The sequence below is a fragment of the Nelumbo nucifera genome, chromosome 3, assembly GCF_055504915.1.
Source record: "Nelumbo nucifera cultivar China Antique chromosome 3, China Antique-T2T, whole genome shotgun sequence".
Taxonomy (NCBI): Eukaryota; Viridiplantae; Streptophyta; class Magnoliopsida; order Proteales; family Nelumbonaceae; genus Nelumbo; species Nelumbo nucifera.
The window spans coordinates 49,442,201-49,468,591 of record NC_142651.1 but is presented as its reverse complement, the minus strand read 5'-3'; the positions used below and the strand labels follow the sequence as shown (position 1 = coordinate 49,468,591).

Genomic DNA, 26,391 nt, shown 5'->3' with positions numbered 1-26,391 from the left:
TTATATGCTATAATATAGATAATAGAGTATATATTATTAAAATTTGGTTTTAACCAAAATAACAAAAAATGGAATAAAAAAAATTGCTTTTGGTTATTTTAGTTTTTATTTTCTTCCTGTTCAGTTTTTTAAATTTCGATTTATTGGGTTCGATTTTTAACTGAATAAACCAAATTCTCACCCCTAGGTGTTATCTAGCAACTATTAAAAATTAGTATTGGTAAGATAATTAAAATTAATAATAAAAAGTAACAAATTGTTTATAACTTAACCTAACCCGATTAGATCTATAAATTTGCAAACTCAATAAACTATTTTCTTTTGAGTTAGGGCTGGCTGAGATATGCATCAAGCCCACACATTATCAGGGATAATCATATTTGAACTCTAATTGGGTATCAAACTTTTAGAATCCAATGATGGCTTTATGGATAGGGCCCAAACTAAACAACCCCTAATAAGCTCAACTTGGAAGTTATATGCATATGTGGATATTTAGATAACAAATTTATATTAATATATATAGAAATTGTTATATATATACACTTAAGGTGTGGGTTGGGCTAGGCCAAGAAGCCTTAAAAGCTACTAATACACTATCAAAATTTAGCCCAAAATTTTTAATTTTTTGGTTAATTAGGCCACACAATGTGGGTGGCCCATCCCTCATAGTTCATTTGGCTTCAATATTATCTAAAAATAGTTAAAAAAACTAAAAATAATGCATGCATGGGTTGCACTTGGTTTGGTGACATTGGTCCAGTCCAATTACGAATGTTACGATTCATACAACTTGGGTTGGTTAGGTCACAATGAGGATCAATCCAAGCCTAATCCAAAGTCTTAAACCTTGAGTTTGGACTTAGATTAATTTAGTTAATGACTAAAAAAGTTAACTATAGATTAATTTAATTATTTTAAACAACATTGCATTCTTTCCTTAGTTATAAGTATTGGTTATTTCACTTTCCTTGGTAAATCCCGTGCATCACACGGGTCCCCGCTAGTAATTTTTATATTTTAAGATGAAGAGAGACATTCATATTAAATGGATCAAGAATTTGTTTTCTATGCAAGTGAAAAAATGATTATTGTTATTTTAATTGGTTTTGGTTTTAGTTTCGATTTCAATTGAAGAAATGAAGGAATTTTTTTGTCGATTAGGGTTTAAGGGGATTCTCTTTTTTGGATTTTGAGAAGGGGGAAAGTTGGTCAATGGGATTTTGGTTCCCATTGACCAATAATCCCATGTTCTTTTTTAAGATTTATGTAGGGACCAGGGAAAGTTTATTTTCTTAGGTACCACTTACCTGGATAAGTGATATTCATCTTTTAGGTGGATAAATAACTTTCCCACTCAGTAGGTACTACTGGGACAAAAATACCCCTTTTTAATTACGGATTTTTATAGATAAAATGGCCATTGCCTTATTTACATGAAAAATAAAAGAACATGGGTAGATATTGGCAAAGTAAAAGTTCAAAGGAATCTTTCACAAATGAAAGTTGAGGGGTATTTTTCACTGACCCCATTTAATGGATAGTGGTAGTGGCCAGTGGGTACTACTGGGTATGTCCATGAAAACAGGTATGCTGTGTTCAGGTTCCTAAAAGCTCTCCGAACTGGAGAATATGTGGAAGGGTTGAAAATTGAAAATTCCACTTGGCCTACTTGCTTTCGTTCCTGGCCTCACTCTCACCCTCAACCTCTCGTCTCAAGTCTCAACCTCAAACAAACACTAAAACCTTTTCAGAGTCTTTTGCTTCACGTCTTCCACTTCAACTTCACTGAACTTAACTTCAAGCCAACTTAGGTTTTCAATTTCTTTTTCTTTCATTCCATGTACTAACATTCCCCCCCCTCTCTCTCTCTCTCTCTCTCTCTCGATGCATCTCCTCAAGCTTCCCAGCGTAACATCTCCACAGTCTGGTTTCTCTCAAGACCCTCGGATCATCAATCGTCTCTTCCCGCCAAATTCGGCGAAATGTGGAGCTCTTTCGATCTTTAACCGCAAGGGAATTGACATCTCGGCTCCGAAGAATCGTCCCAGTTCTTTGAGCTTCCTGGGCGATCGTGGAGAGGAGGAGAGGTTGAAGAGTGTAATCGTTAAGGAGGCTGACGTTGTTACTCTCGGTAATCTCTGCGTCGATATAGTTCTCAATGTCCCCGAGTTGCCACCGGCGTCGTTCGACGAGAGACTGGCCTACATGGAACAGTTATCAGCATCGAAGCCTGATAAGGTAGGTTACTAGTTTTTTTTTCGTTATAGTTATCTGATTCTTAGTTTCTTCGAAAAAGACAAAAAGAAACGCAAAATCAATAGTTTACTGGTTTATAATCCGAGATTTTTATTAGTTTCTGTTTTATGTTGTTTTTTACATTTTTCTGATTCATCGATCAATGCAATGAAGGAAATCGATCTTGTTAGAAGTTTGAGTTTGGCCAGTGCGACGTGTTGGAGTTTGAGAGAAGTCGACACCCTTTTTCCTAGATTGAAATAGTGTGCAAGTAATAATGGGGGGTTTTTGGTTTACAATTGCAATTGTTTCAGTTAAGATGCATAGTGTTCTTTTTTATCGAACAACTACTAGTCTGTCTCAAATTTGTATCACTATCGTGTGGTTATCTTTTAGGGAAGGGATACAAGATGGGGTTCTGTACAATGGAAATTAGATGCCGGAATTAAGGAACAATGCGTTTAGTTGGAAATATATGATGAAAACCTGAGCAATATATTAAATTCATTAGATCATGATAACTGAATACGAAAATTGGACGCACACACTGTGAAATTATAGAAGGAATTGAGCAGAGTAAGAGCTTACACTCTCGTATTATTAAGGTCTTTAGAAGAGTTTTACTTAGATACTTCCTTGGAAGATAGTCAAATTTGAATTACTGAAACTTCAGACATCTTTTCTTTTGATTCTTTCTTTAAAGTCCTTTACTCCTCCACTCATCATATATAGACCTGTGTCCTGTGCCACCAAAAATGAGGGCTTTCTGCTGAGAGGTCTTCTATTCGAAAATCAGCACTTTTAAAAATCTCCAAAAATGAAAACCCAGCCAGTGCCTTTCACCAAACAACTACTCCTTGTGCAATGCAAATGGAGAAGCTACCTTTCTGCTACTGTTTTCCTATCCTTTTGTGGCTGGTGTTTGGGAACAATTTCTCTCTTGTTCTGGTTCTAGGAAAACTCTTCCTGATTATTTGATGGTCTCTTTAGACCATCCTTATGTTTCCAAGGAAGAGAGGGAGGTACCTGTGGAGATGCATGAGGGCTGCAATCCTATGGACAGGTTGGAAAGAGAGGAATGATAACGTCTTCAGTGATGAGAAGCAACCTAAGGAAGACACCTTAGAGAGCATCTCAGTTTAAGTGGTGCATTGGGTGAAGACTTTAAGGCCCTGTTTGGCAATGTTCTCACTTGTTCCTGTTCTCGAGGAAATTCTTGTTCTGGAACAAGAATTTTATTTCTTACTCTTCAGGAACAACAGAGGCATTTGGCAATTTGTTCATTGAGAATGAATTTTTGTTCTATAGAAATAGAAATAATGTTTGGATAACTAAACTATTTCTTGCCCGTGTTTTGAACTGTAAATTTTTCATCATTCCACTATTTAAGGTAAACAGTAGAAGTGAACAACATAACTACAAATATAAAATAAATAAAATGGAAATAATTCGGCCACTCCTAACAAATGTTGTTAGTTTTGATGAATGAATGGTGATGCTCTTTTTGGGATTTGGAAATAGTAGGATATTTGTGTAAGAAAATCGTAGAATTAACAATAGAAATAAGTTGTAAACACTAGAATATCTGGTGCATATTCAGGAAGTTTGAAAGTTAACAATGGTGTTTTTGGTCTTGTTTAGGTGTTTAGGGGTCGTGCTGTGTTAGTCTTTAGTTGCATGTGCTTAGTCCTTAGCCTTTAGTCTTTGTCAAGTGTTTCTTGTTATGCTCTGTTTCCTGTGGGTCTGTTTTGCTCTATGTGTTTTTCTTTTATATTCTACCATTTCCATTCTCAAGTATCAATAGATAATTAATGGTAGATTTCTAACAAACTCACATAAAACCAATGCATGCAAGACAGACTTTCCCAACTACCAAGCAACAAAAGTCGTATAAATCAATATTTCAAACAAGTTTCCTTGTAATTACCATCTACAGAATTCCTGCTAAACTTTCCAAAAAGAAAAACTATTACATATCTCATTTAAAGGACCTTTGGTTGAATTCGCAAAACAAATTAAACAAACAAGGCCATCAGAAAATCTTTCAGCCGAGCTTCCTTTACCTCCGAAACCACAGATTAATCAGCCATGGAAAGGCAATAATTGACAACTTTCCTAAACCTGGGTACACTTCCAAGGTTTACCTTGGTCCCATCCTTCAATGTTATAGTAATATCTCCCCATTCACCAATAAAATGTGGCACCACTTGAACTTCCTTAATCACTTTGTAATAGAAATTGCTCCTGTCTTGCCCCATTAGTAATGGGTTTGCTTTTACTACTTGTACATGTTGGTTTAGAGAGGAAGTTGGTGGACAGATTAGAGAAGATTTGCAGGGTTTGGGGGGTTGAACTTGCACAAGGGTTGGAAGCCATTGTTGGATTATTTGTTTAAGAGAAGAGTGTGTGGAGACTGACATGCTGTATATCCATTATCTCACCTTGCTTGTAACGTGTTAGATTCTCTGGTTTTGGGAGAATAATTACGTTTTACGATTTAAGGCCTAGCTCCAACCAAAACAGGTTGGGAGAAATGCAGAGTTATCTACTAGTGTTTTAAGCTAGCTATCGTTATCTCTATCTCTGAAAACAAGGGTTGGGAGAACTACAGATCAGAGGACCAAAAAACAGAGCATCCACATGTCTACAATAAAGAAACGGCAAGAAGGAAGAAAACCATACCTGTATAAATGGTTTTGGTTTGGAAAAAGTCATTGGAGATGTGTTTCCAGCTATTCACTGTCCTTGACTTAGTGTTCACCTCCCTGGGTTGTGCATTGGTAGAGATGAGGTCGAAGGAACGCTGAATGAACATTATGGCTTAGAGTTTATTATTTTGAGTGGAATGACAAAAATGCCCCTACTCTCACGTGAGAATGTGGCACACGTATTCATAACTAATAAGGGATGTTGTGGGAACCTCACATTCCAAGAGAACGTGTTCTTTGAGAGCGTTGATTTGTCACTCCCAAAGAACGTGTTCTTTGGGTGCTGTTCTCGTGCAGGAATGGCTCGTTTCTTTCGTTTTATTTTTGCCAAACATGTTTTTGTTCTGCAGGAACGCCAGAAATAGCAGAAACACTCTCGCAGACGTTGCCAAACAGGGCCTAAACCTTTTGCCCCCTTTTCCATGGACGATATTCTTCAAGGGTTCTCATGGATAGCATCTTATCACTATTTTGCCCCCTTTTTCCTGTTCTTGGTGGTTGGTATTGGTTGAGAAAGGTGGGTGATGTTTATGGAGGAAAGATGCAAGATGCCAACTGGCTAATTGATAAGGTCTCTGGCTGGTTGTAGCAGAGACTTGGGATCAAATCCCACCTGCACAAGGGTTGGGGGGTTATGGGTTTGGGGGATGGGCTACCCCCATTGCGTAGCCCCACAGAGCAAACAAAATAAAAATAAAAATGTATAGAGGAAAGACAACTATCTATTTAACAGCCTGTTGTCTCACCCTGCTGCAACCTCTGGGTGTGCCTCCACAATTGCCTTGACCTCGATGGGGGTAATTATGCAACTTCTTAGCAACAATCCCTAAGTACTTATTTTGGCTGGTCAATAGGATGCTCCAACCCACCTGGGCCAATCTTGTACCCTTCCTCACTGTCCAACTCCAACCCTGCAGCAACGTGGTGATAACCTTCCCATTGCTTGAAAAATCTGGACCCTTATCATTGTACATAAGACCCTGGATCTTTTTCCAATATCAGTGGGTTGGTAAGTTGGTTCTACAATTCTATTATCTTGTCAACTTTATGGGCTTGTTCTGTTCTTGTGCAGTTCTCTGTCCAATAACCACTCATTTATTGACTCCAACCATCAAGTCAGTCTGTAGCCACATGGTATACAGTACAACGTTGGATACCAATTCTTTTTGACAATGTTCACAAGGAAATTGGATTAATGTTTTTTTCCTTTTTGTTCTTTTCATTCTTCTATCTGTTTTCATCATTTCATTTCCTATTCAAGTTCTTATCAGGCATAATTTTAACAACCACCCAGTCAATGGTGCATGCAATTTTTGCTCTCAAAGAATTTCTTTCTCCCATTGGTCCTGAATAGCTTAATAATATTAATACAGCTTCACTTCTGATTACTCCTTCAATACCTAATTGGCCCAGATTCCCATGGCAACACCATCAAAATTCAGCTTTATATTTCCAGCTTCAAGGGGTGTTCAAAGTCGGGGAACCTGATAGCTGCTTGGAACCCTATCCAGAAATTGCAGTCCATCCTCTTAGGATTGAGTTCATGGGGATTCCTTTGAACTAATCCCTAGTCAAAACTCAATGGACCACCCTAACCTAATGAGGTCTATTGTATCTTCCAGTTTCTGTGCTCTATTCTCAAACATTTTGGTGTTCCTTTCACACCAAATGCTCCAAAGAACTGCTGTCCTTCTACAATGCCAAAGTATTTTGCCTCTTTTTGTGCATGTGGAAAACCTTGAGGCATCAGAGAAATTCGGCTTCTTATTTGCTCTCTCTCTCTCTCTCTCTCTCTCTCCTTTGTCTTCTATTTTCTTTCTATTAGTTGCCGCTTGGTTAGAAAATGTAAGGTGTACTCTGTAGGTTTTCAAAACTGCTATTCAGTCTTGATCACTAAGAGATTTTAGGTTCGATGAGAAGAGAAAGTGAAGAAGATGTAGAAGAAAGAGTGATGGAAGAGCAATAGAACACAGATTTTGAGGAGAAGAACAGAATGTCAATTATTCTGCCGCCGCCACTTTAAGTTAATACATATAGGTTATGCTAGTTACATGAAAGGACATATCTGCCCTTGGTGTTTACATCATAACTGCTAACAAATAACAACCAATATAAAACTGAAACTAGAAATAACAGAACAACAAAATAACCACAGCTGTGACTAGATACATTCTACCCTACGGATAGAGTAGTACCACAGTTGTGGGGCCCACATCAATGTTCTCTACACTCCCCCTCAAGTTGGGAGTATATGTTCATCATTCCCAACTTGGATAGATCCGTCTCTAGCTTCTTTCTTGATACGGCTTTAGTAAGAATGTCAGCTAGTTGCATACTGGATGTGATGTAAGGGAGGCATACTTCTTGAGATGAGACCCTCTCTCGCACAAAATGGCGGTCAACTTCAATGTGTTTGGTTCTGTCATGCTGTACTGGATTATGTGCTATATTAATGGCGGCTTGATTATCACAGTACAGCATCAGGGGCTTCTCATACTCAATACCCAACTCCTCAAGTAGAGATCTTAGCCATAGGATTTCAGCCACTCCATTGGCCATGGACCTGTATTCTGCTTCAGCACTTGACCGGGAGACCACACTTTGTTTCTTACTTCTCCAGGAGACAAGGTTTCCTCCCACAAGGGCACAATATCCCGAGGTAGACCTTCTGTCATCAACACTCCCAGCCCAATCTGCATCAGTATAAACCTCCACTTTCATGTGATTGTTGTTCTTGAAAAGTATACCCCTACCTGGGCATCTCTTCAAGTAGGTTAAGATTCTTTCTGCCGCAAGAAGATGTGTGGTTCTAGGAGAATGCATGTACTGGCTGACAACACTAACAACACTAACAACATAAGTAATATCTGGCCGAGTGAGGCAGAGATATAGGAGCTTTCCTACCAGTTGCTGGAACATAACTTTATCTTCAAGAAGCTCCCCACTCTCGGCACTAATCCTGTGATTCTATTCAATTGGTGTATCTGCAGGCTTGACACCTAATTCCAGTTTCTGCCAACAGGTCTAGGACATATTTCCTCTGAGATATAAAGATCCCCTGTTTGGATCTAGCAACCTCAATACCCAAAAAATACCGAAGTACACCAAGGTCCTTCACCTCAAATTCTTGGTGAAGAAGCTGTTTAAGAGACTCAATCTCATGGCTATCATTCCCTGTGACCACAATATCATAAACATATACTGCCAACAGTGTCAAAGAGGACTCCACCCTCTTGATGAATAGGGTATGATCTGACTGGGCCTATACATATCCAAACTTCACAAGTGCTAGTCTAAATCTATCGAACCAAGCCCTAGGTGATTGTTTCAAACCATACAAAGCCTTGTTGAGCCGGTAGACCTTCTTACCTACTTTTGCATCATAGAAGCCAGGAGGCAAACACATGTAAACTTCTTCCTGCAGATCTCCATTCAGAAAGGCATTTTTCACGTCCATTTGGTATAAAGGCCAAGTGTGACTTGCTGCAAGGGACAAGAGAACTCGAATAGTAGTCATCTTGGCTACTGGTGCAAATGTCTCCAAGTAATCTATGCCATAAGTCTGTGTAAACCCTCTTGCAACTAACCGAGCTTTATACCTCTCAATAGATCCATCTGCATTATGCTTCACCGTAAATACCCATCTGCACCCAACTGGTTTCTTTCCTTTTGGCAAATCAACTACCTCCCAGGTGTTGTTCTTCAACAGAGCATCCATCTCAACTTGCATTGCATCTTCCCATTCAGGGACGGATAGGGCTTCTTGCACTGTTCTTGGAATAGGGACATTGGAAATGGAGCTAAGGTAGGACCTGTAGGTAGGAGATAGGCGATCATAGGATAAAAAATGGGAAATACAGTGGGCTGTGGATGTGGTACAATGTTGTTTCCCTTTACGGACTGCAATTGGAAGGTCAAGATCATCTGTAGGGGAAGTCTCTATGGGCTCTGGGATTGAAGTATCTGGACCTGGAGCTGCAGATGAGATTGGAGCTGGTCTAGACTGCTGATGATCAGGATCAACCTGCCTGCACTGTCTGTGATAAACCCTCAACTCCTGATCCCTCTGACCACCCTCACCATTACAGCTTTCCCTCAACTCCTGATCCCTCTGACCACCCTCACCATTGCAGTTCTCATCACCGAATGGAATAGGTAAAGGAACTGCCCCACTCTCACCCTTCCCAGAAATAGGAACCAGGGAGCCATCAGCAATAGATACCTTATCCCTACCAGAAGACAAATGGTAAGTAGTAAACAGTGAAGGCAAGCTAGTCATGTGATCAGATGCACCTGAGTCTATTACCCAACAAGTTTCAGTAGTACCTGGAGCTGAGGCATGATAGGCTGAAGCTCGAGTACCTGAATGGGCGAAGGCAGATGTGACAGGGGCTGATGGAGGCTGCAGTGGCTGAGCTGAATTTCCAACCTCCTTTTCTACCTGTATTAGGGCAGCCCGAACTGCATCTAAGGTCTCCAAAGATGTTCCTTTTGTGCCAGATGAGGATGCTGAATCAGTGTTCATGGCTATATGAGCAGTGCCCTTCTTGTTTCTTAACTTCGCAGGAACCAAGTGGGGATGCAGTTTCCAACATGTCTCTTTTGTATGTTTGGGTTTCTTACAATGTTCACATACTACATCCTTCTTGTCTTCCTTCCTCTTGTCCTTCTCTGAATCACCCCCTGATTTGGGTGTAGCCGCTACAAAGGCTGATATGGGTTGCATCATAACCTTCCTTCTGGTTTCTTCACTATGTACAAATGAGTAAGCCTGAGAGAGAGTCACATTGTCTCTAGTTAAAATCTACTGCCTCACAATATCATATTCTGAGTTCAGTCCCGCCAGGAACTCAAACACTCTGATTGTCTCAATGTGCTTTCTATGGGTCTGAGCATCTTTGGGACTCTCCCACTCAAGAGTCTCTAAGTGATCAATCTCATGCCACAGGGACTTCAAGGTAGAGAAGTAGACCGGTACCGGTTTCTCTCCTTGTTTAAGGGTGTTCACTTCACATTTCAATTCATATGCTTTGGCAACATTAAGGGGTTGGGAGTAAGTTTCTTTCATAACATCCCATATCTCCTTAGCTGTTTTTACCCACAAATAATTCCGGCTAATATGAGGCTGCATAGAATTACACAGCCATGTCATAACCAAGTAGTTTTCTTGCATCCACTTGGTATATGTCGGGTCTCCCTTGGAAGGTTCTTTCATATCTCCCAGGAGGTACCCTAATTTACCTCTTCCACCAATAGCCATCATGGCTGATTGGGCCCATTCCAAATAGTTTGATCCATCAAACTTTACGGTCGTAATTTGACCATCCATCTCAGAAATACCACCATAACTGATGTTCCCAAGACTGCCTTTTGCCTGAATTTTAGACTCCATTTCTGTCAAGTCTCAAACAGTACTTGAATCACCAATCACAATGAAAACAGTATAGGCCTTATCTGTATTCTCAGTGTATGTGCACAAAACCGAAGTAATTCTGATCTGAAACCAATTAGCCAACACAGTAGTAGCTGTCCGTAGATCTCTAACCTCCTTAGAACTTTGAGAACAGCTTTAAAACAAAACTGATATGCTAGGGAAAGTTAGGGTTTTAATCAGTCCTGAAAGGAAGCAATTCAGTCGCACAGTCCAAACTATATAGATGAGCTTTCAGTAGGGTTTTAATCAGTCCTGAGAGGAAGCAATTCAGTCGCACAGTCCAAACTGTATAGATGAGCTTGCAGTAGGATTAATAAGAAACCCTAGAATCTGATCGGATCTACCAATCAACGTAAGAGTAGCTCTAGGTAGATCACAAAGTTCAGTCAACCACTAGGGCTTGCCGCAGATCACTTTCAAACCCTAGAGTAGAGAGGAACACAGTTCGGTCCAGGGTTTGATGTAAAACCCTAGGAAATCGAAGAGAGAAAGAGCTAGAATGGTTCGGCCTTCCCCTCCAGATAGGTCCAACCTATCTTCTCTGAAAGAACTTCTATTAAAAAGTAACAACTTACAAGGAAAAAATAGTTCGTTGCCTTCTAGGGTTACCTGAACCCTAGTCTTCTCTGATCCTTCCTGACCACTAACACTCTGCAACCCTAGCAAGTTTCCAACAGCTGCTAGTACCTCTGGCGATCTCCAAGAATCAGTCTGCGAACTCCTCCTTTTCAGCTTTCAGTCCTAGGAGATTCTCATGTGGTCGGCTGGTATTAGACTCACATGAAAAACCCTAACTTGGCTCTGATACCATGTAGGTTTTCAAGACTGCTATTCAGTCTTGATCACTAAGAGATTTTAGGTTCGATGAGAAGAGAAAGTGAAGAAGATGTAGAAGAAAGAGTGATGGAAGAGCAATAGAACACAGATTTTGAGGAGAAGAACAGAATGTCAATTATTCTGCCGCCGCCACTTTAAGTTAATATATATAGGTTATGCTAGTTACATGAAAGGACATATCTGCCCTTGGTGTTTACATCATAACTGCTAACAAATAACAACCAATATAAAACTGAAACTAGAAATAACAGAACAACAAAATAACCACAGCTGTGACTAGATACATTCTACCCTACGGACAGAGTGGTACCACAGCTGTGGGGCCCACATCAATGTTCTCTACATACTCTAATTGATAAACTGTAAGTATGGTGAAGCTGGTCTTGGCTGGGAAACAAATCCAGTGATTGGCTCATATGGTTCAAGCTTATGGAAAGGTATAATGCTCCACAGAGATTGTTTTTTCAAGCTCATATCCTTCAGACCTAGAAATGGTGAGAAGATCTACTACTGGAAGGATCAGTGGTGTGGTGATAGGCTGCTAAGCCAAGTATTCCCAACCATTTATGTGCTTGCTCAAGATAAACTTGCAAAGATAAGCGACTTTTATGAGCTGATTGGAAGCAATCCACTGTGGGTTCCCCAGCTTAGGAGATCAGTGAACAACTGGGACCTAGAGACTCTTACTGAATTGATGCTCTTGGTGGAGAGGATGAAGCCCCAGCTGGCTAAAAATGGACCAGATCTGGTGCACAGGTCATAGGTTAGGCAAATTCTCTGTAAGTTCAATGTTTGCCAGTTTGGCCAATGTTGGTGAGGTGGTTCCCTGGTATTGGATTTGGAGGCAAAATTTTCCCTCAAAGGTATCCTTTTTCTTTGGTCAGCAGTCAAAGGGAAGATCCCCACTGTGGATATGAGCCAAAGGCACAATGATTATGAACCATTGCTGCTTATGCAGAGCAAATGAAAATAATATTCAACACTTTTTTGATCAAGTGTGATTTCTCTCAGGCCATCTGGAGTCACATGTTGCAGTTATTTGGAGTCCATTGGATGGAACCACCAGACTTATACTCTTTCTGCTTATGCAGAGCGAATGATAATAATATTACACTTTTTGATTCAGTGTGATTTCTCTCAGGCCATCTGGAGTCACATGTTGCAGTTATTATTATTATTTTTTTTATCAGTAACAAAAAACTTTATTGATGATGTGAAGATTTGTGAAACTTTAGATACAATAGGGGGAGGTAAAATGTCTTAACTCCCCACCAACAGAATACAATGAAAGAAAATTAAAAATGAGCCCAAAAGATGGACTCCCTATTCACCCCCTGCTTGCCAGGCCATCTGCAAATGAGTTAGTAGTCCTCTTCACCCAGCTGTATTGTATCTCAATGCCCCTACCCAGCCAAATGAATTTTTTCTTTTCATTGTTATAGCTCCACAAACCATTGTCCTCTTCCTTCAGCCAACTAATCACCACCTTCGAGTCACCTTCTAGGACCAAATACGTCTGATATTCAGTTCCTTTACTCTTTGTATTCCTTCCAGAGCTGCAAGGATCTCAGCCCTAAGATAGTCTCCTTCTCCTATGGGGCCTGAGAACAAAGCAATAACACTCCCTTCCTCATTCCTGAATACTCCCCCAATCCCAAAAGGCCCTGGATTCCTCAAACTATTGCCATCAAAATTCAGTTTTATAAATCCAGAGGGAGGAGGGGACCAGGAGGGGCTAAGAGTCCTCTTACACAAAGCAGAGGTAGCCATCTCTTTCCAATTTCTTAATAAGTCAGCCACAGGAAAGTCTGAGAACAGCTCCAAAGATTTTAGCCAGTGGATAGCCCTTAAAAGTATTAGGTCTAATAGATCTTCCAAGGTTCTTTCCTTGTCTGAGAAAATTTGTAAATTTCTTTCTTCCCACAGGGGCCAACACATAGCTGCCCTAATGCTCCTCCACATAACCTTTCCTCTCTTCTTGGGCCATTTGAAAAACATAGGAGAGAACAGACTTTGTGCGCTCTCTGGGGGATTCCAAGAACACCCAAAGAGGGAGAGAGCCCACTCCCATACAGTTTTAGTAACTTTACAAGAAACCATAAGGTGGTAACCAGTTTCCCCATCAACTTTACATAGAGTACACCTATTAGGAAGTAGACAAGAATTGGGTCTTTTTTTTGAAGCAAATCATTTGTGTTAATTCTTTTCAAGAAAATTTCCCAACAAAAACTACCAACCTGAGGAGGAATGGGCTTGCTCCAAATTTCTTTAACTGGAAAGGACAACCCAATAGTGGCAGGAGGTTGAGTTAAGGTTTCAAAAAACGAAGCACAAGAGAAAGTAGTTGAGGTGGAAGGAGTCCAAAATCTGGTGTCCTTATTAGGATCCAAGAAAACATTCTCAAGGATGGTTAACAAAGATAAAATACTGTGAAAGTCTGTGTCCCTAATTGCCCTTCTTTGGCCTAGGTTCCGTCCAAAACTAGAAGTGGAGTCTGAGGACCTAAGAAAGAGGAAATAGGTTCATTTTTCAAGTTTGACAGAGCATACAAGGAGGGAAACTGGTATCCTAGAGGTGAATCCCCTATCCAAAGTTGTTCCCAGAATTTTATGCAATTACCAGAGTTAAGACCATACCTGATCCAAGGGGAGAAAGCTGGAAGCAGATCATTAATGGATTTCCAAGGAGAAGCAGTTTTAGCCCTTTCCGCGATTCCAAGATCCCAATTGTTATCTTCCAGCCCATGTATGCTAGCCACAATCTTAGTCCACAACTTATCTCTTTCCACTGTAAACCTCCACAACCATTTTCCCAGCAAAGCCATATTCCTTTTTTTAATGTTTCCAATCCCAAGGCCTCCTAGCTTTTTACATCTACTTACTACCTCCCATTTCACCCTATGATCTCTCTTCTCCTCTCCAGGCTCCCACAGAAAGTCCCTCATTAATTTTTCCAAAAGGTTGGAAACCTTAGTGGGGATCTTAAACGCTGACAGAAAGTGAACATGTAGGTTAGCTAGGGAAGACCTAATCAGAGTGGCTCTCCCCTCTAAGGAAAGATAGTTTTTCCTCCAGGACACAAGCCTCTTCTCAAATCTCTCCACTATCGGGTTCCAAAATCTATCATTCTTAGGATTATCTCCTAAGGGGAGGCCCAAGTACGTCAAAGGCCAATCCGAGATTGCACAACCTGGAACACTTGCGTATTCACCTAATTCCCTCTCCTCCACATTTAACTCCCACCACACAACTCTTATCAAAGTTCACCTTGAGGTTAGACATCTGCTCAAAGAGTTGTATTGCCAATTTTAAATTCCGGATCCAATTTATGTCCCCACCTTCACAAGACAAGATTGTGTCATCTGCAAACTGTAGATGTGTCAGTGGTACCTCCTCCCTTTCTATACACCACCCTTTTATCAAATTCCTCGAGTCAGCTCTATTGATCAGTCTCCCAAGTACATCGGCAATCAGGGTGAATAGGAAGGGGGAGAGTGGGTCTCCTTGCCTTATACCTCTCAAGGCAGGAAAGAAGTCAACCACAGTTCCATTCACCAAGATAGAATGTTGACAAGTCCTAACACAGCCCCACATCCATTTACACCATCTGTCTCCAGAGCCAAAGCTTCTCAAAACCTCCAATAAGAAAGACCAATCAACTAAGTCATAAGCCTTCTCCAAGTCCAATTTGCAGACCACTCCCTTCTTCTTAGGTTTCCTAAAGCTCTCCAAACTCTCATTTGCAATGAGGATTTGATCAGTGAACTGTCTTCCCTCCACGAAAGCACCTTGGTTAGGTGCAATAATGAAGGGGAGGACCTTCACATGTTGTAGTTATTTGGAGTCCAATGGATGGAACAACCAGACTTATACTCTTTGGTGGTGGCTTGGAGGCCTTTTGCTTTTAGTAAGCCTGTGGCAGATGACCCCTTTTGCAGTTTGCTGGTGCATATGGAGAGAGAGGAATGGCAGGACATTTGAAGATCAGTTGTCCTCTGAGGAGAAGATATGTGGGAAAGCCGAAAGTTTGCTATTTAGATGGGCTTCAGTCTGTAATCCCTTCTTCAGGTTTAAGGTCAAAACTTTCTATGAGCATTGGGGGGAAATTGTATGGAATGAGAACTTTATGCCTTGTTCCTTGTAGCCATGTGTTGGTATCTAGCAGTTGGGGAGGAATCTCTCCCCCTGTTGTATTGCTCTCTCTTCTGCTTTAATAAAATTCCTTCCAAAAAAGGTATATTTATTATTTAGTTTTTTTAAAGAAGTAACATTCGTTTTATTTCTTTAGTTTCTTCTCTCTTTTTCTTAGGAGGGGGTATCTCGGTGCATATGTATGCCTGTTAAAACAGACCAACTCCTGTTTTGGTCATCCAAGAAAGCCATGGAAGGATTTTCTGTGATGGATTTGTCTAAAACTGGCTGTTGTTTTACTTCCTCTGGATTGGACACTGCAGTTTACCACATTTTGTTAACTTGTCTGTGCCTTTATTTATAGTAAATTTGGATACATCCCATTTCTCCAATTTGAAAATTCTTAGTTTCATAAAAAAATCTGCAAAATGGAACTATTTTATATATATTTTCAATTTTCTATAAATATTCACATGGAATCTCTTTTGTGGGTGCTGTAACATGGGCCTCACAGCGCTATTGGGAAGCTGGAGGTAACTGCAACATGGCTATTGCGGCAGCAAGACTAGGTCTTAAATGTCTAACACTTGGTCATGTGGGCAATGAAATCTATGGACACTTCCTCCTAGATGTGCTTCATGATGAGGGAATTGGTATGGTTGGATTGGATGAAGATACTGATTCTATTACAAACTCTAGTGCCTCATACGAAACACTTATATGTTGGGTTTTGGTGGACCCTTTGCAAAGACATGGATTTTGCAGGTACATGAATTTCCATCAAAGTTGACATTAAGAAAGATTTTTGGGAAATAAATTCCTCCTTTTTATGCTCTTGCACAGTACTCATTCATATGTTGGTTACTTTGCCTTTTGGAGTGCATAGTTATCTGATTTTACCTCTTTCTCTTTACTAGTCGAGCTGATTTTAGTAAGGAGCCTGCATTCAGTTGGCTGAGTGAACTTTCTGGAGAAGCAAAGTTAGCAATCAAGAAGTCAAAAATCCTATTTTGCAATGGTTATGGCTTTGATGAGCTTTCTCCCAGTTTAATTATGTCTGTTCTAGATTATGCCATGGAAGTAGGGACATCAATATTTTTTGATCCTGGACCACGGGGAAAATCACTTTCTAAGGGGACGCCTGAACAGAAAAGAGCACTTGACTGGTTCTTGCGGACGAGTGATGTTCTTCTTTTAACTTCTGATGAGGTTTGATTGGAATCTTCTTATAGATGCTAATGTTGCTTTATATTTCTATGTAGGCTTGTTATCTTATGCATATGTTTACTGCTTACTAAATGGTGCTCTTGTACAATTATTTATATGGGCTTTTATTTTTACTTTGATAAAATATTGTGGAATCTTGTTCCTTTTATAAATATGAAGTGTTTCTGAGAATATTGATATCATGAATTCATGATATGATATAAACCAATATTGGTCAGTACAGTTGGCTATTGATGGATATGCATGAAGCTGGTTTTCCATGGATTTCATAGAATTGTTGAATAATTATTATTCATTCTTTTGCTTTTTAATTTTGAAGTCTTTAAAAATCATTTGAGATACTATAGTTTGCTGGTTTTTCTTTTTGTAAATCACAAATGACGGTTCTGCAACATTTATATTTATTTACTTTGACTTACTAACAACTTTAGGTGCTAATCTATGTTTAAATTCCAAACAAGATAATTTAAAAATTTTAAACTGTTTTTCTTCTTTGAGAAGATGAACTGCTGTATTGTAGTGATAATCTAAAAAATTGTGATCATGTATAAGAGGTTGTGCACTAAGATTAAATTTTGCTCCCCCACCTTATTCATATTCCATAGCCATGGAAATACCACTCCTGAAGTTCTCCTTGGCACTTTCTCCTTGCCACATATTCTATTTATATGAGGCATATTATCTCAATTTCTTTGATTGCCAGCTGTTTAGGATTTCCACAAGAGATAGAAGAAAGCACCAAAAAATCCCCAAGGCTTAAAAGAAACATGGAGAAAGAAAATCCAGTACACTTTAGTGAAGGATCAAATGCTTCGCTGTCTCAGCCTCTTCTAGAATGCATGTATTATTTACCTTTCCTTGCTTGCAAGACTCAAAAGTCCAAACAGCTGGGGAAATGCTGATACAACCTCCAAGAAACCCAGGCCTATTATATAAACTTCTCAAATTTTAGAATTTCTTTTTGAGATCAAAATTTTTCATACAAATTCCCTTGACCTAAGTACATCATAGGTGCTATGTGTTGCTGCTAGTCAGTACTCAGTCGAAATTTTCAGTTATAGGATTTTTTTTTCACTTTTTTGCCCCTGAAAAGTTTGTTTACCATTCCATACTTTTCTTGCTCAGCGTTGCTTGCTTTTTAATCTATGATCTGCAAATACAAATAATGTGCAGGCTGAATCATTGACTGGCATAGAAAACCCAATATTGGCTGGACAACAGTTGCTTAGGAAAGGAGTGCGCACAAAATGGGTGATTGTTAAAATGGGATCAAAAGGTTCCATTCTAATAACAATGTCAAGCATCTCCTGTGCACCTGCATTCAAGGTATCAACTTGTAGCACTGTTTTGTCTGAACTGTGGGTAGGCAGATATAACAAAGTAACTCAATAAGTACCACTCAATTTTAATGGATCAACAATACAAGACCTGTTTAGAGCTATCATACAAGGAACATATTTTCTCATTGAAGAAATAGTCTACTTGCTTGTACTTCTTTACCTCAACATTTAAATTTCTGTAATTTTGTTAATATTCTGAATCCTCTTCAGGTGAATGTGATTGATACTGTTGGCTGTGGAGATAGTTTCGTTGCTGCTATTGCATTTGGTTTTCTTCACGATATGCCTACAATTAATATATTAGCACTTGCAAATGCAGTGGGTGCTGCAACTGCCATGGGTTGTGGGGCTGGTAGAAATGTTGCCACTTTGGAAAGTGTCATTGAGTTAATTAGGGTTTCAAACCTCAATGACGATGATGAGTTCTGGAGCAAATTACTTCATGAAAATATGGATACTCCAGAAATATCACTTCTTTCAAGGACAGTCATAAATGGAAGCAACGATCAGCTGAAACATGTCTCTTTGCAAAAGGTAGTCTCTGATTGTATAAGCTTCAGACTGTGCAGGGGAGGAAGATGGTAACATCTTGATGCAGGATTGAAAAGGCTTTTGCAACAAGTTGGTGATGACTAGAATTGTTTTTCCAGATGCGTTCTCTCGCATTGCAATTGATGAAAACTGACCTATGGCAAGGGGTGAATGATTGAAAACCTGAAGAGGTAAACAAATTGAGTTCACCTCTTTGGGTACTGTCAAGATTAAAATCCTAATTTGCCACGTATAGGCTTCAGGGTTAGAAGAATTCTCAATTTGAATGCTTGAAGCTCATGGTACATGGTGTTGTACATCTAACTGATAAGATACATTACAATTGTGCATAGTCGATTAAGAGAGAATTGTGAATTGGGGTTGTGGGTTAGTGGGGTAATTTGTTACATGCTTATTTCATTATTTGTACTGCCATAGAACGTATGCCTCCCTAGCAAGTATTAGTCATTCTTCTTCTTGGCTTGAGATTTCTTTGGTTCTTGTTGTGATCGAAAGGAGGGTTTGTTTTTATCTTTTAGTTGATGAGCGCTCCTTTTTGTCTTTTGCGGATGCATTTTGGTCCAGTCTGTTTTTTTACAGTGCAAATCTGAACAGATGCAAATTTAAATTTGCACCACCTCCTCCACATCTTAATTTCCTCTCATGTAAAGTGGGTATGACATCGTCTTATGGTGTTCCTCTAAAACAAACAAAACAAATTCAAACCTCAAGTAAAGCAGATTTCACACTGCCTATTTGCACTCCCAATCATTCCGCAAAAGTTATCTTACAAAAGAAGCATTCAGAGGTAACAAGTAGTGTCTTGATTTTTCAGTAACAAGTATTGCCCATCCAAATTAGCAGTATGAATTTTCATTCTTATCAATATTTTTGACTGCTGGAAAATATTACAAATTACTACCTTATTTATTAGTGTATTTATTGATTTTCTAATTCGGCCCTCAAGATCAACCAATGAATGACAGATGCTGTTGTTTATAACACCTTTCCATCTTGCTCTTCAAAGTTTGAACTCCAACTCTCGACACCTTCTATAGTGTGGGTAAAACTAGTAATACACCAAAGAGTGCTATACTTGGTTAAAATTCTGACAATCTGACTTTTTAGGTCATGTTTGGTTCAGCTTTCATTCTTATTCGTTCCTTTCAAATATAACAGACAAAAATGGATGGAAATGGGCAAAATGAGAAAAAGGTGACTATAAATCAAATGCTTTTTTTAACAAAAAATAATATAATAAAGTTTTGGACTTATTTGGCTATAAATTTAATTTTCATTTATTTTTTTCATCAACCAAAATAATAGTATAGGTATATATACAATCCTCACCGGAAATATAACACAAATCAACCATGTAGGTCCCACATCAATAATACAAAATATCAAAAAGAAAAAAAAGACAAGAAGCTAGAAAACTTTTTGCATTTGGTTGCATAGAGAAAATATAAAAGAAGCAATTAGCACCTATTTAACATTAATTAAAAGGAAATTATTTTGTTGAATTGAATAAGCATTTGTGCAAATGAAGAAAAGAGTTTGGAACTTCCAAATAGAAATGGAATTTAAAATGTAAAATTAAAAATAAAATTAATAACATGAAGTACAAAATGTCTAACAATTTCATCAAATTGAAAATGGTATTATTCAATATAGACAATGTAATAAGAAAGTCATAAAATATAGTAAAACATAATATAATTGTGTCACATGTTACTCATTTTCAGTTTTCAAAGAAGCTTTGTGGTGGTGGTCATAAGCTGCTAGCACAAGTTTTTACCATGAAAGGCTGGCAGTCAATATCCATCAACATAAGTTTTCACGATAGATTTCTATACTGGGTAGTTTAGAAACATAGGTCTGCGGTTTGTGACTATCAGCACAAAGCTCTTTAAAGAATGGAAATGGGCAAAATGGGGCACAATTATTTTTTATACTACAGGTTGCCTCAAATTTTGTGCCCTGGACTTACTTTTCATTCTAAAATGAATGAGGCCAATGTCATGAATTTTGTAATAAAATGCTCTCATATAATTCATTCTTGTCAAGAATGAGAAAAAATTGAAAGAATGAGGCATGTAGAAACAAACCAAAAATGACCTTAGTTTCTTATTTGGCCAAGAAGGGTTCAGCTTAGAGCTGCAACTTGAGATAGGTTAGAATGAACCCAGTCCAAAAAAATAAGGTTTAGTTGGGTTGGTATGAAGTTCAGGTAAGGTTAGGGTTGAAAAATGAAAAGTACGAACCCAACTTAATTCATTGCTTGCATGCATGCATATGCAATTACACATTCATAAATGTGTGTGTTGCATTTTTTCTTTGCAAGTATTTATGTATGTATATATTTATCTAGCTATACATGTATTGGGGTTGGATCCTGTTGTTGGCTACGTGGCAAGATCTAAGAGGTCGGTTGGGACCAGAACTCGGGGGAGAGTGGTCCGGCCTGGTCTGTCTACAGTAGGGAACTTGCTTCGGTTGACCTTGTTTGTGGAACTGAGTTTTGGCCTGATTTTCGCCCTAGGAGAGACCTGACTTCATTCAGGACGAGACTACTGCCTTCACCAACTTCCTTCTTGCTCTTATTTTCTTCTCAACTAATACCTTCTCCTTACCTTTAACGACACCCCTGAGTGTATTTATAGTTGACTTTACCTTCCTTTCCTTTTGTCTTTTTGTATATGGTGGAGAGGAGGGTCGGTTTAGTGTTTTCATTACACCTAACCCTCCTTTAGGACTTTTCCACATATGTAGTTTTTACTTATATTATCTCACCTCAGTTTAGTCATTAATGGGTATTGTCCTAATGGTCACGCTATATTAATTTCAGGCTATAAATATACCCAACCAACTCCTTGTCAACTATTAAATGTGGTCTGACATGGCATAATCGTGGGCCTCCCTAACCTATCAAACCTTACTCGGTTCATCATGCCTCAAGGTTCCTTGTGTGAGTGGATCTGCAAGAGGACGACGATTCATATTTCGATCTTGGGTGAAATTAGTCCTTTGTCATTAGTAGATTGATCCGAGCCTTCCTTGCCATCTCGTCACCTGCCACATGCTCCTTTTACACCCCTTGGATGGTCAATCACGAGCGAGTTACAACATGTATGCATGTATATTGTATATCAACAATTTCTAGTCTAAAGGTTTTTTTTTTCCTAAAACATGATCACTATGTTATTTACACATAATAATGTTAGTATTGAATTAACATGAACCCTACTCTTTACCTTTTCTTTCAAACCAAACACAACTTTAGAGTCTAGAAAATAAGTAAACTTAGAAAAAAGTAGAAAAATTGGACCAACCCGAGCCTAACCTGAATCAAACCCAAACCTTTAGGGTTGGAGGTTCAACAATTCGATCAGGTTGGGTTAAGGCTGACCTCAACACAACATAACCCGGCCCGACTCGTACCATAGATCAGCTAGTATGGCCATGGCCATGGCCAGTTCTACTGGTTAAACCTCTCTTCTCATTTCTCATGTGGTGGCGTTTTAAGTATGTCCATGCCTTACCTACAGGAATTGACGTGGTTAGATTTGAATTTGTAACCATCTACGTTAGAGAAAATCCTGACCAAGCCATGTAATCAGACTATTGGAAGAATATACTGGTGAGGTGAGGAGTTGTGGACCGTTAGTTGTTTTTGGATCTAACCATATCTGCCCCTTGATCAATGATCTGCCATGGCTAATGGCTATGGGTCATGTGAAAGTTTTTCATTGATCAAATAGTTCCTATAGTTGTAGCCTATAGGTAAAGGTCTTCAATGTTTGGTTAATTGGATGTAGGGGTGGACAGGAGCTGAATTTTTCACGAGTTATTCGAGCTTGTCTTGGCTCAGTTTAAGCCAAGCTTTGAGTCAAGCTGGAGCTCAATTTATAGGCTTGTTTTCTAATCAAACCGAGTTTGAGCCTAATTTATAGGTTTGTTTGCTAATTGAACCAAGCTCGAGTCTAAAAAAGCTCAACTCGTGAAGCTCGCAAACCTAGTCAAGCTTCTACTTATATGTATATATGTATACATACATATATATATATATATATAATATTTTTATTTATATATATAATAATAACTAATTATTATAATTCTTATTTTTTTAAATATCAAATAAAAATAATTTATATATTTATTTATTTTTATAAAACATTTGGCTCATAGTCGAGCTCAAGCTTATTATGAGCTTTTGACTTAAGCAAACTTGAGCTTAAGCTTTATTGCTGAATCGAGCTTGAATACATAGCTATTCGACTCGGCTTGACTCGAATCCACCCCTAATTGGATGTTGTGGCGTGGGTGTTTGACTGATTGGGGAAGCATGCTCATGGCCATTATGCCGCATCATTTGTTCGGCATTCATAATTGATGACTCATACCTTTATGCCCCACCATGTGACTTGAAAAGGCCGTACACGATATGTTATAGATCTTACATGGATATAGAGGCACTGTAGGCGTGGCTAACTAATTGGGTTGTCTTTATTAGGCAAGGCTGAGAATGAATTCACGTCGCCAGAACTAGGGTTGGATTCGAGCAAAGCCGAGCCGAATATTTGGCTATTCGAGCATGGCTCACTGAAACTGTGTTAGGCTTGAGCTCAAGCTCGAGCTTGGTTTGAGATAGAGACTTGAGCTCGAGCTCGGCTCGGTTCAAATCTTTCAACTTCAAGCTTGGCTCGGCTTGAGCTCGACTGCAAGCCATATTTTTTCTAAAAAATACAAATTATACATATAAAAATATTTTTATTATTTTACATACAAAAATTAAGAATTATAAAAATTATTTATTATTATACATATAAAAAATAAAAAATATACATATAAAAACGTTTTTATTTTACATTCAAAAATAAGAATTATAAAAATTATTTACTATTATACATAAAAAATAAAAATATTATATATAGTAAAAATTATTTATTATGTATATGTATATGTATATGCATAATAAGAATAACTCGTGAGAAGCTCAGCTCGTGGCCACCCCTAGACAGAACCCAGTCTTGGAGGGACCTCAAGAAAAAGACACGTAATGGTGTTTGGTACCAAATTTGTTTCTCCGAAAGTGTTTTTGCCATTTAGGCGTTTTCTCTCTCCCCCATTTTTCTTGTCCGGTTCAGTGTTTCACAAATAATATTAAATGCCTTGGCACCAAATATGCATATAATATGGAGTTACTTTTCCAAGCCAAAGACGGGAAGAACTCTCCACAGGCACCCCAGAGCCAATCCTTCCCATGATATACATGGGAGATGTTCCCAATGCATGAGGGAGATGTGTTGTGGGACACCTAGGGTATGCTCTTTGGGGAGCCCATCCTAACTTTATAAGCGATAGTTGTCATACGAGAAAACAACTAGAGATGGCAATTTTCCCCATCCCCGATGGGGACTTGACTTCCCCGACCCGATGGGGATTGTTTTGGCAGGGTGGAGATGGAGATTAATAGGAATCCGTAGTCGGTGATGGGGATGGGGATGGGGATTGAGGTCCCCGCCTTGCCCCGACCCCGATTATATATATAAATATATATAGTATCAAATCATATTTAAAACATTATTTATAATTTAAAAATTTTATTTATTTTAAGTAAATTTATTTTTCAAAAGTATTATTCTAAAAAACTTTTGGGGATTTGAGTCATAGCGGGGAAACCATTCCCATCGGTAGGGTGCAACTTGGGCAGGCCCAACCCGAGCTTGAACTGGCCCAACCCAGAATTTTACACGGGCTGGGCTTGGATTTTTGGTCCTTGGGTTGGGCTCGGGCCCAAGAAGTAGGGCTTTTTTACTTTTTCGGGTCAGGCTCAGACCTAGCCCTTCAGTAGTCCGAACCCGACTCAATTATATACATTTATGCATATATTTGTATATATAACTTTTGTATATATATTTTGAATACATATTTACATACATACATAAATATATGTATATATATTTGCATAAATACATTTATATATGTATAATTTTAGAGTGGGTTCATTGACCAACCCGGCTTGGGCCTGAGCCCAACTCGAGTGCATCAAATTACAAGGCGGGTTGGGAAAATCAAGCTTGACCTTAGGCTTGGGCCTTAAGCCCAAATTTTAGGGTCAGGCCTAGGTTGACCATAAACCCGGCCCAACCCACCCAACTTGCACCCCTACCCATCGGGGATCGGGGATGAAGAACAAATTTTATCCTTGATGGAGATTGGGGACAGGGATGGGGTTAATTTCAAAATCAGGGGCAAGGACGGGGAATAGGATCCCCACCCCAAACGTGCCCCTTTGCCATTCCTAAAAACAACAATGATATCAAATATGAGATAAATAATACAATGTCAAATCAACAATTGTTTTCTTATAAAGATGATAATAGTAGGATTCAAAACCGCACCGCCGGGACAATTCATCCAATGCACCAACTAGGCTACCCCTTAGTTGGTTAAACACGAGATAGATGGGTCAAATAAAATTTTCACATGCTATTTCAGACTTATTTAGGAATAGCAATAGGGCGGGGATCATATTCCCAACCCCAACTCTGATTTGACATAAATTCCTATCCCCAACCTTAATTCCTATCAAATATAAAAGTTGTCCTTCATCCCTAATCCCCCATAGAAACTCTAACCACAATGACCTTAATCCCAAAATATTTTTTTGAAAACTAATTTAGTTAAAATAAAAGTAAATTTTAAAATATAAACAATATTTTAAATGAATTTTAATTGAGCCGCGGACTCCGTTGCGTCGGGTATATGGCGGGGATGGGAAAAATTGTCATCCTTACACTTATCCTCTAAATAAAAAGCACGTGGCAAGTTAAGTGGGTTTTCTACGTGTACGCCCAATTCCTCTGACGTAACAAGTAAACGCCACAGCGGCGAGAAGGGAAGCGTGGGGTTGGAAAAAATAAAATTCAGTGTGGCGCTCGCTCGCACACTCGCACTCGCCGAAAGGAACGGGGAAATGTCGAAAGGACCTGGCTTTTGATCAAAATCTCTCTCAATTTATTCCGAAAAGTAGCGACCATTACGAAACTACCCTCCTACGATGTGGAAATAGGACTGCCCTTCATCGTCATATACCTCCGTATTTGCAAAAACAACAAATATACCCTTCTAACCATTTCTCTCACCCTTAAATACCCTTCCCTTCATAAAATCTTCTCCATTTCAACCTCTTTCCATCACAAAAACCCTGATTGCTGTTATTTTAGTCTGAAAGGGCTTTGAATCTAAAACATTCTTCGCGGGTAAATTGGTGATATTGCAAATTATTTGATAAATATAAGTCACAAATGCGATACCCATTTACCATATACAGGTAAGCAATAAATAATATTATTGCTACCAATCAGGTAGCATTTACCTCATGAACAGATTTCCCACAAGTAAAAATTTTGTATTTATAAATTTAATGAAATATATTCTTAATGTTTGATTAGATGTTATATAAATAAAGTTTTTATTCGTAAAAATGAAGAAAAAAGAAGGAGAAAGAGAACTGTAGATGACAATTTTGATTTATGATAAATTAAAAAATCTTAGTTTGACAATATGGGCTTTAAATCTACTTCATAAACACTCGAATTAATATAAGAACGAGATAATATTTGTGAAGTTCATCACCAAAAATTTAAAAAATAAAAGATAAACGAGTAGGTTAAATGGGGTCACATTAAAAATATTAAGAAAAAATAATTAATCAAAAAATAAGAAAGAAAATATGGCTGATTTCAATCAAGAAATGCTTTTTTATGTGGGGCCCTCTAAATGAAAAAAATATCCAACCATCCATCATGTAGTTTTTTTTTTGAGAGAGATGTAGGGTATGTTTGGACCCGGCTCCATCAATTACCAAAGCAAATTAGGTCTTTTAAAAGACTAATTAGATGAGAAGAAAGGAGGGTAATTTGGTAAATGTGGAAATAAGA

General features: G+C 38.6%; 1 protein-coding gene across 1 annotated transcript; it reads left to right on the top strand.

The window, feature by feature from the left end:
* The first annotated feature begins 1,544 nt into the window (after positions 1 to 1,544).
* On the top strand, positions 1,545 to 19,005 carry LOC104609523 (putative fructokinase-4). The gene is made up of 5 exons (XM_010275850.3): positions 1,545 to 2,241; positions 15,862 to 16,112; positions 16,265 to 16,556; positions 17,748 to 17,900; positions 18,125 to 19,005. Exons 1-5 carry the CDS (start codon positions 1,888 to 1,890, stop codon positions 18,497 to 18,499), a joined length of 1,425 nt encoding a protein of 474 aa, XP_010274152.1. The 5' UTR covers positions 1,545 to 1,887; the 3' UTR covers positions 18,500 to 19,005.
* The last annotated feature ends 7,386 nt before the right edge of the window (positions 19,006 to 26,391 follow it).

Excerpts from the sequence above, each read along its gene's own strand:
- LOC104609523 (XM_010275850.3), top strand. The coding sequence starts at position 1,888 with ATGCATCTCCTCAAGCTTCCCAGCGTAACATCTCCACAGTCTGGTTTC. Across the intron at positions 16,113-16,264 it reads CAAAGACATGGATTTTGCAG|TCGAGCTGATTTTAGTAAGG; the intron begins GTACATGAATTT and ends TCTCTTTACTAG. Across the intron at positions 16,557-17,747 it reads TTCTTTTAACTTCTGATGAG|GCTGAATCATTGACTGGCAT; the intron begins GTTTGATTGGAA and ends AATAATGTGCAG.